The following is a 13,783-nucleotide window of genomic DNA, read 5'->3' as shown; positions in this document are numbered from 1 at the left end:
AATGCAAAGATCAATTCAGGTCAACTAAAACTCATTCTAGGATCAAATCCAAACAAAAACTGATTGGCATTGCACAATTCAAAAGACTCAAGTCAATTGTAATTGCCTCAACTTCAGAAGTTACGTACTATTTGAAGTCTCTTGCAGGGTGGAAAGGATATGGACCAGATCTGTTACATCCATAGATTCCAGAGTTAGGAACTTCAACATAGAAGTATGTGCAACATTTATAAATTAGCATTCAGAAATGAGACTGGAATAGACTAGTTGGGTTGGCTGCACTTCTGCTTGAAGTGATTAGTGATAACCGGATTAATTTGCAGACTAACAGAAAAGACAAATTAAATCTTGTTTTAGAGTGAACCACGAAAGTTAAATTACCTTTAGAACCAGGCAAGGGAGTTGGCATTGTTATGTGGGGAGCATAAAGTGCTTGAGATGCAGAAGGCAGTATGTGAGCATGTCCAGTAGTTGCAGTTCCTTTAAGAAAAGTACAGTTTCAAACACACTCAAGAATATGACACTTCAGTAAAGCAGTGTTAGAATGTGGAAGTTAATAGCGATCAAAGCTGCATCATGGGCACCAATTTCACCTCCCTCTCCCAACCCAAAGTTATGGATCAGTTCCAGGTGAATTCAATTGAACATTAAGGATGTCAAAGTGGATTATTTACCCTGAAGGTAATCTAGTACTGGACCAGTCCACCTCTCAAAGTCCAACCCTATGTTCTGTGATGAGAGTTGGAAACAGATCAGGCTGGCCAACTGAGCTCTGGTGAACCTGTATAGGCTAATCACCTATACTGTGGCTACAATGGATTACAGAAGCATCGATGAACGCCAACCATACCACTGACTCTGGACGATGGAGACTGGAGGTCATCAATGGCCTATTCCCCACTGGGAGCTAAGGGACTAAGAAGAGAACCAGTCCAAAACTTAAGCAGATTTCAAATAAAATCAGGGAGTGGCTTTGAGGCTTTTAAACACTAACCTGCCAACCATCCAGGCATATCTGACAAATAATTTTAGAACATCAAGTCTGTGAACTCAGTCTCATTCCCAATTTTTCTAGTAACCCATTCTGACATACCTATCAATTGCCAAGATCCTAGCCCTCAGCCAAGGTGAATTTGCAGACCTGCAAGTCCTTGAGGCGCAAACAAACCAACATCGAGACCCATTACAGTCCTCGACACTTGTAAACACCACACAAGTTAGGACCGACTCTGGGTTGCTATATGCAAGGCCACAGAACATCTAACTGCCCAGTATTGGACTTGGTGCATCTAATCCTGCTCAAACATGAGCCAAAGCAGTGAAGTGCCAGATCCTTCTAGACCAAAATTAATGGAAACAATGATTTGCCTCAAGTTATACATACCCATCCTGCACTGGCGGCCATTTTGAGCTAGCTCCATTCCATTTGGACACATGCACGTGTATTTTGCTGAGTGACTATTGATTTGAGGAGCAGGCAGACACATGTATTCACACCCTCCATTCTTCAGTTGCCCACTGCACCAGTTTCTTCCTGAAGATCAAGTTGTGTCATTAGAGATAACCGTCTAAAAAAAACCAAATTTCAAACATACACCAGCACCACCCCAAATAAAACTCAGGTGAAATACTTCACTGTGTGCCCTCTATTCAATAAAGTTCTCATGTTCAATCAGGAATCTAATATGGTAAAACTCCTGCATGTTGTGCAAGCTTTTGGCTTGGAATAGTTTTCTACAGTATTAGATGTCGTTAAGTGACCAGTAGAGTAGATGGTGTCTAAAGACCAGAATTGAACAAGTAATTTATAACAGTTGTGCTACACAGATAAAGTGCATTACATTGCCTAGAATTTGTTACAGAAGTGTTGTGCACAGGTAAAGGAACTACACTAAATTCATACCTGAAGGCTGTACAAGTTCATGATAGACTATGATATCTTGAGGTTCATTCAGGTTTGAGGCCAACAGGACTACATCTATTCCTGTAAACTTGTTGGCCGCATAGATAGCATCGTTCTCTCCATCAGTCCAGAACACACGATCCTGAAAGGAATGCCATTGATTCAGCTGTTGCAGCCAAACAATCCCTGGAAATTGTCGAGTTACACACCCTGATATGACCAACCTCCTGAGCTATGCAAATTGCCAATTACATAAAAGGAATTCAAGCAGCACTGACGGGCACAATTTACAATGCTGCCTCCATCTTTAAAGGAGGACTCATTCAACACACTTTGTTTGTTTTGGCACACATTTCCAAGATTAAATTTGCCCTTTAAAAACACTAGGAAGTCTTACTTCAAACACAGCAACAGCAAATGGATGAGCAAGGAATTCTGCTGACAAGAGCACTCTCCTTCTGTCCTGTCCACTCAGGTCCACACTGGATAACATGTGAATCTTTGAATCCACCCAATAGAGGCGTTTTTTCACGAGATCTGCAAACAGACAAGGAAAGTCAGGCTAGGCCAGAGTGCCCAAAGCAAAGGGGAAAGTTGCAATACATACCAATTGCAATTCCATTTGGCCACTGAATATCGCTGCTAACCAAAAGCTGGCGATCAACGCCATTCATTCCAGCTTTCTCTATCTTTGCTGGTTCACCCCAATCTGACCAATAGACAAATCTGCAGAGAAAATTTTAGAAATCATTAGATTAATGGCAGCCATAGCTTTAGTCCAAATGCAAAACTGCCATGTTCATACTAGTGCTGGTTTTAACTCAACCCAGTTGATAGCCAGAGTTCATTACTGCAAGTTTTGCAGAAGAGTATAGAATTAAATACCCAGAGAGAGGATCGACAGCTATCGAAGCTGGCTCCCTTAGATCTGTGTTAAAGAGGGTTATCTTTTTGGTCCCATCAAAGTTCGCCACAGACAATGTTTTGAAACCCAGATCAGTCCAGTAGATGTTCTTGTAAATCCAGTCCACAGCAATTCCCACAGGAATTTGCACATCACTGACAATTCTGGAATGGCCAGATGACGTCTGTTGGTCCACCAAAGAGCTGAAAGACAAATTGGGGTAATTCAGCCGAGCACAAAGCATCAAGCTAAAACTTGTTTAGTCTGTTCATCAAGTCGGCTGCTCTTAAACTGGGAGAACGTTTGGCCCAGTTTCACTCAGAGGCAGCACTGCCCTAGAGAGCAATTGCTGCTGTCCTCAGTTGATCAAACAAGCTGATAGAGGACATCAAGAATCAACCATTAGCTAGTCTGGAGTTATCTTCATCCTTGAATATTGATCAATGGTCATGCAGTTTATTACTCAGATTCACTAGTTGGGAGATTGGCACCTGTCCATCAGACCAGGCACATGTTAAACCACAAGTCTCTACCATAGATCATCATTACCTAGATCCTTTCACATTTTAATGCTATAGAACCCCATAAGACTCCTATGCTATTAAAACTTGCTCTGGTTCTGTTATTTAAGAGATTCATTGAGGATTACAAAACCTGCTGCTAAAGGTTCTCATTGAAGTACAATGTATAACCCAAACCGCCCAAAATTTTATACAGGTTGCTTTCATCTGATGTTTTATTATATTTTGTTTAAAGATACAGTGCGGAAGAGGCCTTCAGTTACACTGACCAGCAATGCCCAACAACCCAGATTTAATCCTAACCCAATCATGGGGCAATTTACAATGATCAATTACCGTAGATTCCGGATTTTAAGCCGCTACTTTTTTCCCACATTTTGAACAGCTTTGAACTTTGCGGCCTTTAATACGGAGCGGCTAATGCATTATTTTTTTTCATGCCGCCTCGTAAACATTTTGCCTCGTAACAGTAGACCAATAAAATTGATGAGTAGTTCACAGAGGTCCAATGAAATTGTACGATAAATCAAGCGCACTTTCACAATTAAATTATTGTAAATCAGTCATTTGTACTCACCCTCATCAACATGGAAAACACTCGAAGCATTGTGCTGCCTTATGGCAGTTATTTAGTTTATAATATTTTCGCTTAGTAATTCATTTTCTAGTTAAAGTTAGAAGAGTTTTAACTATATTTGTTTTCTGTACTACATCGCGGGATGCTATGACGTCACACCCGGTTTCGCCGCGTCTTGTGGGAAAACGCCGGTTTGCGATAAACAGGACGGCGGGGGGGAGCGGCATTACGCGAGCAGAGCGGCAGAGCCAAAACGCTGCTTTTAAGTTAAAGGCGATCAATAACTTTTCCTGGTAGGCTGCAGTATATATATTTTTTACCAGTCGTTAGGAGATATTGGAATGTTGTTCAGTAAAGAAGTATACGCAACGTATATTTAAAAGTAGCCGCGTTACGGGCACGGTTTGAAAAAAAGCATTTGCAATATGTATTTGTTTTTGTTACCATATGGATTTAATTAAAAGTTAAAAAATCCTCACGTGTAATATCTTTCTGTGTAAATATCTCATATTACAACATGGGACACCTGCGGCCGAAAATCCGGTGCGGCCTTTACAAGTAAAAAATTGATTTTATTTCTAAAATTAGAGCCAGCGGCTTTTAATCAGGTGCGCTCTGTAGTCCGGAATCTACGGTAATCTATCTGGTACATCTTTTTACTGAGGAAAACCGGAGCACCCGGGGGAAACCCACGCAGAGGACATACAGGCACTCCTTACGAAAGACGTTGGGATTGAACTCCAAACTCTGATGCCCGAAGCTGTAATAGCACCACACTCTACTGTATAGTATTCAGTCACCTTTAGTGCATCTCACTCCCATATCCATTCAACTCATTTATGCTCTCATCTCTTACGTCACAATAAGATGGCCACCCACAGAGTAGATGAAATCTTCATTTTAGAAATTGCTCTACTAATTTTAAAAAAGCCATCAGCTCTGGAGATATTTGAAAAGAGCATATGACCCACTGCTTCAGTATTTAGTGGCCATGTTGATAAGAGTGTAGCGATTATGTCAAGTTGACCATTGGTTTAATGCATTGCAACTTGCCTGAAGATGGCCCGCCGGCCCAAGTCAGCCCAGAAGATTCTCTGCTCCGCCATATCAGCATCCAAAGCGATTGCATTTCTCAGCTGTTCAACAGCTTGGGTATACTCTTTGTGCTCCAATCCTATTCGCCTGATATCACGGCGATTAGTGAACATTAGATGAGGCTCTTTACCTAGGTTTGACGTAGTTTGCAATCAGTAACATGCCAAAAGTTGCACTTTAACATCCAAAGGGAATAGAAACAAAGGAAAAACAGGTAAAGAAGTCATTGAATGCATGTTTGCAATAGAATTGCTAAAGTAATTTCAATTACATCCTGCAAGGGTAGTTTTCATCATTACTCTTTTTTTTGAAGATGTAAATCAGACTAATGTATTGGTGATAGCTTCATGCTATTGAATTTTGCCAAAACACAGCCATATGCATATAATGCTGATCAGTTTATTAACACTTTCAGTGTAAAAGTCAGTTTAAACTTTGGTCATCTAGAAACAGGCTGTCCAGCACTTCATTAAAACAGTGAGAAGTCTGGGTTAAGACCTTAGACCATCTCCAATGAAGATCACATTATTTAGATGAAATCGGCCTCAAATAAGTACCATGCTTACCTATTGCCTTGCAAACACCATTGGCTGGATCCATTTGATACCCATTATAACATTCACATTTATAGCCTCCTTTCAAATTAATGCAAATTTGACTACAAATCCCAGGGTTCTGGCATTCATCAACATCTGTAGGGGGTCAAGCAGGAGTACAAGAGTCAATAACTTTTTTTTTATATAAAGTGCAGGAATCTTATTACTAAAACAGTAGTCACTTACCGCCACATGTCTTTTGGTCAACCAACATAAAGCCAGCAGGGCAATCACATTCATAGCCAATGACAAGATCTCTGCAGATATGGGAGCAACCACCATTGTTCACCAAGCATTCATTCAAACCTAGATAAAAATATGAAATGCACTATTTTAACAGCCATTCCTGCCCCAAGAAAACGTCAACATGCGATTGAAAGTATGTTAGTTTAAGAGGTGATAGTGTTTGCGTGGAAGTCATTAACATACACCAGGTTAAATCAGCTCAGGTTGCTGGAAATTTATAGTGCTTTTAAAAAAGTTAAAAGACTCAAACTTAAAAACATTGATCATTGAGGTGAAACTGTCACATCCAATATATTTTGACATACGACATGATTGCCAAAAATCTGGTAATCACAAAATTCTACAAAGCGCAAGCAGAATCCTTTGGTATTTATGTTTCCCATAAAACGTTTATTGAAATAGTAAGAGTCAAAATGAAACAATGTGAGCTCGTGGACTAGTTTTCTGGATATGGTCCTTCTGGAAAGGCTTTCTGACCCAGGGTTCAGTCACTTGTTTATGAAGTTGTTACTATGCAGCTGCTGTAAGAAAAGTTGACTTGTGGAACTGTGCTGCAAACTGTACTTTGCCCAGTTTGAAAAAAAAACATGGGAACCTAATGCAGTTCATGGCAAAGATCTGCTACATAGGTAAATAGAAGGATGAGGGTACACAGTGCAAAGTTAGCTCTGCCAGTTATTGAGAATCTGCTACATCCATTACAACTCTGGAAAACAACTTACCACATTCTTTGAGAGGCTCATCACTCCAGTCCATGCAATTCTGCTGCTGATTACACACTTGAGTCATGTCAATGCATTCTCCACTGCGGCACTTGAAGTTAGTTGGCCCAGAACAATCTGAAACTGCAATGGTGGACACAAGGCAGAGCAGAGGAGAGTCAGTGGACACTGTTTACTTACATTTTCAAAAAGCCTTTGACAAGGTGTTGCAATGAGGCTGCTGAACAAGATGAGTCTGTTATTACAGGAAAGGTTTTAGCATGGACAGCAGATTGGCTGACTAACAAAGAGTGGGAATAAAGGGGGCCTTTTTCTGGTTGGCTGCCAGTGAGTAGTGGTGTTCTGCAGGAGTTGGTGTTGGTTCTACTATCTTTCATGTTATGTCAATGATCTGGAAGACAGAATTGATGGCTTTGTGGCCAAGTGTGCAGATGGTACAAAGATAATTGGAGGGGCAGGTAGGGTTTAGAAAGCAGGGAGTCAGTAGAAGGACTTGGACAGCTTAGGAGAAGGAGCAAAGAGGCAGGCGGAACACAGCGTAAGGAAGTATACCGTTGTGCACTATAGTCAATGGAATAAAGACATCGACCAGTTTTTAAACAGGGAGTGAATTCAGAAAGCCGAGGTGTTACAGGTCTTAGGAGTCCTCATGGAGAATTTCCCAAGGTTAGCTTGCAAGTTGAGTTTATAATAAGGAAAGCAATTGCAACGTTAACATTCATTTCAAGGGGACTAGAAAATAAATTAAAGGATGTAATGCCTAGACTTCAAGGCATTGGTCAGACCACATTTGGAGTACTGAGAGCAATTTTGGGCCTCATATCCAAGGATGCACTGGCAGTGGTGAGGGACTGAAGCATGTGTACAAGAATGATTCCAGAATTAAAAGGGGTACTGTGTTTGATAGCTCTAGGCCTGTACTTACTGGAGTTTAGAAGAATGGATTGGGGGGGGGGGGGAGAAAAGAAGAGAATCTCATTGAAATATACTGAATTACAGAACATTGAGATGCCTACAGTGGACATGGAGAGAATGGTTTCCAATCGTGAGAGAGTCTAGGACCAGAGGACACAGCCGTGGAAATGAAGGATGAACATTGGACTTTCTTTAGCAAGAGGGTGGTGAATCTGTGGAACTCATTGCTACACATGGTTGTGGAGGCCAAGACATTGGGCATATTTAAAGCAGAGGTTGACAAGTCCTTGATGACAAGGTATAGTACTAGAAAATGAAGACTTTGCTTCCAAAATACTTTTGGGTGTAACTTATGGATTTTGGGCTGCTGATCATGAAAATTCCTATAATATAATTTTTTTTTGGAATCGCCTACATATGTTACTTCAATTCTTAATTCAAGTCTATTAAAATGTTGCCCAAAATGCAAGCTGAGAAGTTTCCCATTTTGTCTGGGTTTGCCTGGTCATGTTTTGGGTTGCCAGCATAACCCACGACAATGGTGTCTTTTTATTGATTCTCCAGTGTTAAGCCTGAAAGCTGGTCTGTGAAAGAAAACTACTGAAATTTGGAAGTCTTGTTGAAACATACACAGTACAGCAACTATAACCATATAACAATTACAGCACAGAAACAGGCCATCTCGGCCCTTCTAGTCCGTGCTGAACACTTACTCTCACCTAGTCCCACTGACCTGCACTCAGCCCATAACCCTCTATTCCTTTCCTGTCCATATACCTATCCAATTTTTAAAAAAATAAATGACAATATCGAACTTGTCTCTACCACTTCTACTGGAAGCTCGTTCCACACAGCTACCACTCTCTGAGTAAAGTTCCCCCTCGTGTTACCCCTAAACTTTTGCCCCTTAACTCTCAACTCATGTCCTCTTGTTTGAATCTCCCCTACTCTCAATGGAAACAGCCTATCCACATCAACTCTATCTATCCCCCTCATAATTTTAAATACCTCTATCAAGTCCCCCCTCAACCTTCTATGCTCCAAAGAATAAAGACCTAACTTGTTCAACCTTTCTCTGTGACTTAGGTGCTGAAACCCAGGTAACATTCTAGTACATCTCCTCTGTAATCTATTTTGTTGACATCTTTCCTATAATTCGGTGACCAGAACTGTACACAATACTCCAAATTTGGCCTCACCAACTACAACTGGAACATCTGAAAGTAGGAGCATTGTTACTAGGGATGCAGCTCAGATACAATAAGTGCTGTTGCTTCATTTGTAAATGGGATAGCCCTGCTAAAGAATCTCATTACATTAAAAATGATTGACAGTTGGTTCCAGGGCTGGAAAGTATTGCACACAAGCCAACTGTAGACCCAAAGATACTTTTTGCCTCCCCTTCATGTAAAAAAAATGGGGCTTATGAAAAATTCTGTAAAAGCGATGAACAAAATGGTGAAGAATTTCGATATTTGAGACAGATGTTTCCCAGAATAACTGATGCCAAGACTAAGGAATACATTTTTGTTTCTCAACAAATTAAACAGGTCATTCTCAGATGATTCTCAGAACTTCTAGTGGGACCAGAGAAAAATCACATGGAAGGCATTGGAGGAATATGCTGAAAATTTTCTTGGCAACTACAGAGCACCAAACTACATGCAGCTGGTTGACAACATGCTTCATATAAAACCATGAAGTGCAAAATGTCACTAAAGATTCAATTTCTGCATTCCCTGCAAATCATGGTGCTATCAGCGACAAACAGGGTGAAAGGTTTCACCAAGACATTGTGGTCTTGGAGAAACCGTATCAGGGCAACTGGAATCCATCAATGCTGGCCAATTATCATTGGATACTTAAGACAGAAGCCTTGGACACAGCACAAATCTTTAAAAAAAAAAAAAAAAAAAAAAAATCAGCAAAATAGTTTTAGCTTATTTGAACTATTGCGAAGTGTCAGCACCATGATGCAACTAAAACACATTACATTCTATAAAAATTAGTTTCTTGTTTCTCCAAATTCCTATGTGGTACAAGTAGTCTGAAATTATTTGTGTTCAGTTTCAAGAAGTCTATCATAACCAAAAAAATACTGAGGCAAGGACAGGAGAATGGGATTGGGAGGGAAAATAAATCAATGATCAAATGGCACAACAGGCTTGATGGACTGAATGGTCTAATTTTGTTTCTATATCCTATGGTCTTAAGCTACTCTTGAATTTTGTGGTCAAATTTACTACACTTACCATTCCTACAGTTAATTTCATCAGTGCCATCAGGACAGTCTCTAAACCCATTACATTGTCTGCTACCATGGATGCAGCTGCCATCACCACATCTGAAGTTGTCTGGTCTACAAGTCAGGGGTGCTGGAAAAAAAAAACAAAATGCAAATTGGAGGCAAGAGGTCAAGTGTAGGGCTTATAGCAAGTTATCTGGTTTAATCGGAACACCAAATAGAAGTTGCTTAAACATTCATAGACTACAAAATGTGGCCAGTTAGACATCCCCCATGTAGCTGCCTTTGAAGCAACAGCAGTTTGCCTTTGATAGCAGAATCCATGAGAAGTCACTCGTTGACACTTGGTGAAGGTTTGACCGTCGAAGATTCCGCAAATGTCTGAAACCCACATCTTTAAATTGCTTGCAAGTTAATTGCTATACTGATGAAGTGCTCAGCATCCTCTATAAAAGTTTATAACCCCCCCTTCCCCTGAACATAGATGGGAAAAGTAGCTTGGCTATTCACATACTGTGGTCCAGTCTAGACCTGCAGACCTGACTAAATGCCTGCTACATCTTTCTCAAGTGAACTTTAGTTAATTTGGATACACCCAGTCTTAAATTACAAAGCATCCAAGTGCTGGAATCTGACCCACTAATAAAGTTGCCTAAAATTCAACATACTTACAATTACTAAAGTTCAGATTCAAATACCAATTCTTAAAAGTTAAACGTACGGCAGTTGATTTCGTCACTTGCATCCCGGCAGTCAGCATCACCATCACAGTACCACCTGCGATGAATACATTCACCAGAATCACACTGGAGTTCGGCAGCCGAGCACATCACCAGCGGAGGAAGAGTACGACCACAGCGCTCCGTCGATTCGTCGGAGTGATCTGCGCAGTCAACGTCACTGTCACACACCCACTGAAGGGGGATACATTCGGAGCTGTTGCACTGAAACTCGTGGGAGCCGCAGGTGGGCGGAGCACAGCCCCTTTCATCACTTCCATCACCACAATCATCTTCACCGTTACATACAAAAGTCTGGGAGATACATCTACCGCTCGAGCAAGTGAATTCCTGGACACTGCAAGTAAGGGCACCTGAGAAGATGCAACATTAAAATCATGTTGGAGGTGGATCTTAATTAGGGCTGCAATGCAGTAATGTCAAATGGGCCGCATTGCAAGCTGTATTGGGACAAAATGATAAATTAAAACAAGACAAATTTTCGCAGCAGTTTACTGAGAGACTTATTTAACAAGGGAATTAGGATCACAAGAAGGTCAATCTCTATGAAAGATCAAGTGTCAGAGCAGCAAGACTTGCTGCTGTATGGAACAAAGACTTCCCTCTCGTTTTCCATCATGCACCCGCCCATGAAATACTTCTAAGGCTTTACAAAATAGTGTTGCCCAAACTCAAGCTAGATTTGGAAAGCCTGTCTTATTGACCTTGGGGAGTAACGTTCCATGGTGGGCAGGACAACAAAAAAAACCTCATACTCAGTGCTCAATAATTAAACAAACACCTTGCTTCGTCTTTAAAGACCAGACAAGATCACATTTCAAGTGGATATTCTGACCCTGCACCACAATTTCTCGGCCAGGAAAAGAAACCACACCCCCAACTTCCCCACTGAACCTCAAGAACAAGTGATCAAAATGAAATAGGATCTCACTATTGCACAGTCCAAGGAACCGCCAGTATACAAGGTTATAAACGAGAGCTTTTGACACATTGCCATAGCATTGAGTGCAGGAGTTGGGATTTAAGTGGAAGGTGTACAAGACATTGGCGAGGCCTAATTTGGAGTATTGTATGCAGCTCTGGTTACCAACATACAGGAAATACAACAATAAGATTGAAAGCATATAGGGAAAACTTACGAGGATGCTGCCAGTTATTTCCTAGAGCATAGGAGAACGAGGGGAGATTTGACAGGAGGTACAGTCGGTCCTCCTTATCCGCGGGGGACTGGTTCCAGGACCCCCCATGGATACCAAAAAACATAGATGCTCAAGTCCCTTATATAAAATGGCATAGTACTTGTAAATAACCTACGCACATCCTTCCGTATGCTTTAAATTATCTCTTGATTACATAATACCTAATGTAAATGCTATGTAAATAGTTGTTATACTGTATTGTTTAGGGAATAATAGCAAGAAAAAAAGTCTGTACATGATCAGTACAGATGCAACCATCGTAGCTCTTCCGGGAACGCCGATGCCGATTCTCCCGTTATCTTTAAGTTCTTGAGGCTGTAGTGCTTTACATAGCTAGCCAGCCATCCCTTACTAGCTTTAAACTCCTTCCTCTCACTAACACAAGTAGCAAACAAATGAGATACAAGGAGAACAATGTTCAACTTCTGTGTTTTCCCGATCCACGGTTGGTTGAATCAGCGCACGTGGAACCCACAGATAAGGAGGGCCGACTGTATACAAAATCTGAGTATAGATAAGGTAAACGTAGACAGGGTTTTTCCACTGATTCTGGAACTAGAGGTCATTAGTTAAGGGTGAAAAGTGAAATATTTAAGGGGAACTTCACCCAGAGGGAGGTGACAGTGTTGAATCAGCTCTCAGCAGAAATGAATGTGGGTTTGATTTCAGCATTCAGGAAACTTGGATAAATAAAATAGATGGGCGATGGTTCAAGTTCAGGATCAGATTGAAGGGATTTAGGCACAATAATAGTTTGGCATGGACCAGATGGGCCTGTTTCTGTTCTGTGGTGCTCTATGACTTTTAAGACCAACCCTGATGCAGGAATTGACCACAGTTATCGCTGTATCAATATCTACCAGCTTCTGCTTGAAGCAGGCTGAAGCTTTTATAAACAAAAGGAAACGTTAACATTGTAGAAGTCAGCTAGCATTTACACTCACCTTACGTTTTGTCACCACTTTGCTCAACATCGATGTGTCGTATCAAAGTCAGTACCAACTGAATGGAGAGCACTCAGACCGTGCTGTCTCCCCAGGGAGCAACTCCATTACATCCATTTTCACATTTTCTAGGAACTTACTCTCACATACAATCAACTCCTGATCGCCTTTGCCATGAACCTACTAGGGAAGGTTCCAGTAGCCAACTAATCTACAATATTATGGCAGGAATCTCACATGACCAGCGTGAAGTGTGCATGGCCCTTAGTATAATCAAAATCAAACCCAGTTCCTTGGGGCAGAAGGGCAACAGCTCTACCTGCTGTAACATCTCATGAACGGGCATTCTAACAGAATGGCCTGACAGTCAATACTTCAAAGCCAACCCAAAGAGACAAAGAGATGCCCAGCTCTTGTATCGGCATTGCAACCTACCACAATTCTCTTCGTCTCCACCATTATTACAATCTTGTTCACCATCACATCTCCAGGACACAGGGATACACTGAGTAGATCCAGGGTTGCAGCTGATTTCATTGACATGGCAAGTTCTCATGTCTATAGAGTATTAAAACAAAAAGCTATCATTAGGAAATAAATTTTAAAAGGGCAGGCAAAATAAACAAACAACCATTAACTAAGTCCTCAATTAAAAAGATTTGCAAAACACTCCATTGGTCAGGCAGTACCTGCAGAGAAAAACCTGATATTTCTGGTATAATATCTTTTAGAACCCTTTACAGTCAGTGACAGCTTGGAAACAGGCCTTTTAGTCAGTTGTTTTTAAAACACCAAAGCTATTCCAGCCAATTTTATTCTCCACCCATTTCCATCGCCCTACCCAGAACGTTACATTTATTTACACACCAGTTAATCTGTGCAATCACAAGGGTGTAAAACTCCATGGAAAGGTCAGAATGAACCCTGGCTGGAGGTGTGGCTCTTCTCTCCCTCCCTTACCTTCAGGTTTCAGGACTGCAGTACAAGACAGTCTTCTGTGCTATGGTGGAAACAGATAATGACATCTGCACAGCAGCCTGATTTGCAGTATAATGGCCCACACAAAACATGCTGCAGAAGGTCACATTAGCAACTAATCCAATTTTAAACACCCATAATGATAGAAGTGTACAAGCATTGCCAACATTTAATTTTTTGGCAATAAAGTATCCTGTT

At 41.0% G+C, this 13,783-nt stretch overlaps 1 protein-coding gene across 2 annotated transcripts in view; it reads right to left on the bottom strand.

Moving 5' to 3' along the window:
- Window positions 1–13,783, bottom strand: part of vldlr (very low density lipoprotein receptor) — a 31,134-nt gene that overhangs the window by 1,134 nt on the left and 16,217 nt on the right. Inside the window, exons 4-16 of one of the 2 annotated variants that reach the window (XM_073072314.1) lie at window positions 13,043–13,165; window positions 10,446–10,817; window positions 9,732–9,854; window positions 6,565–6,687; window positions 5,783–5,902; window positions 5,567–5,692; window positions 4,959–5,130; window positions 2,789–3,010; window positions 2,511–2,629; window positions 2,301–2,440; window positions 1,904–2,045; window positions 1,385–1,534; window positions 382–480 (exon numbers count right to left, since the gene is read on the bottom strand). In XM_073072314.1, coding sequence (XP_072928415.1) covers window positions 382–480; window positions 1,385–1,534; window positions 1,904–2,045; window positions 2,301–2,440; window positions 2,511–2,629; window positions 2,789–3,010; window positions 4,959–5,130; window positions 5,567–5,692; window positions 5,783–5,902; window positions 6,565–6,687; window positions 9,732–9,854; window positions 10,446–10,817; window positions 13,043–13,165 — 2,031 coding nt within the window. The remainder of the gene's footprint in view (window positions 1–381; window positions 481–1,384; window positions 1,535–1,903; window positions 2,046–2,300; window positions 2,441–2,510; window positions 2,630–2,788; window positions 3,011–4,958; window positions 5,131–5,566; window positions 5,693–5,782; window positions 5,903–6,564; window positions 6,688–9,731; window positions 9,855–10,445; window positions 10,818–13,042; window positions 13,166–13,783) is intronic. The other variant, XM_073072323.1, reaches the window with a different exon arrangement.

Source organism: Hemitrygon akajei, chromosome 2, assembly GCF_048418815.1.
Source record: "Hemitrygon akajei chromosome 2, sHemAka1.3, whole genome shotgun sequence".
NCBI classification, from domain to species: Eukaryota; Metazoa; Chordata; class Chondrichthyes; order Myliobatiformes; family Dasyatidae; genus Hemitrygon; species Hemitrygon akajei.
This window is presented reverse-complemented; position numbering and strand designations above follow the sequence as displayed.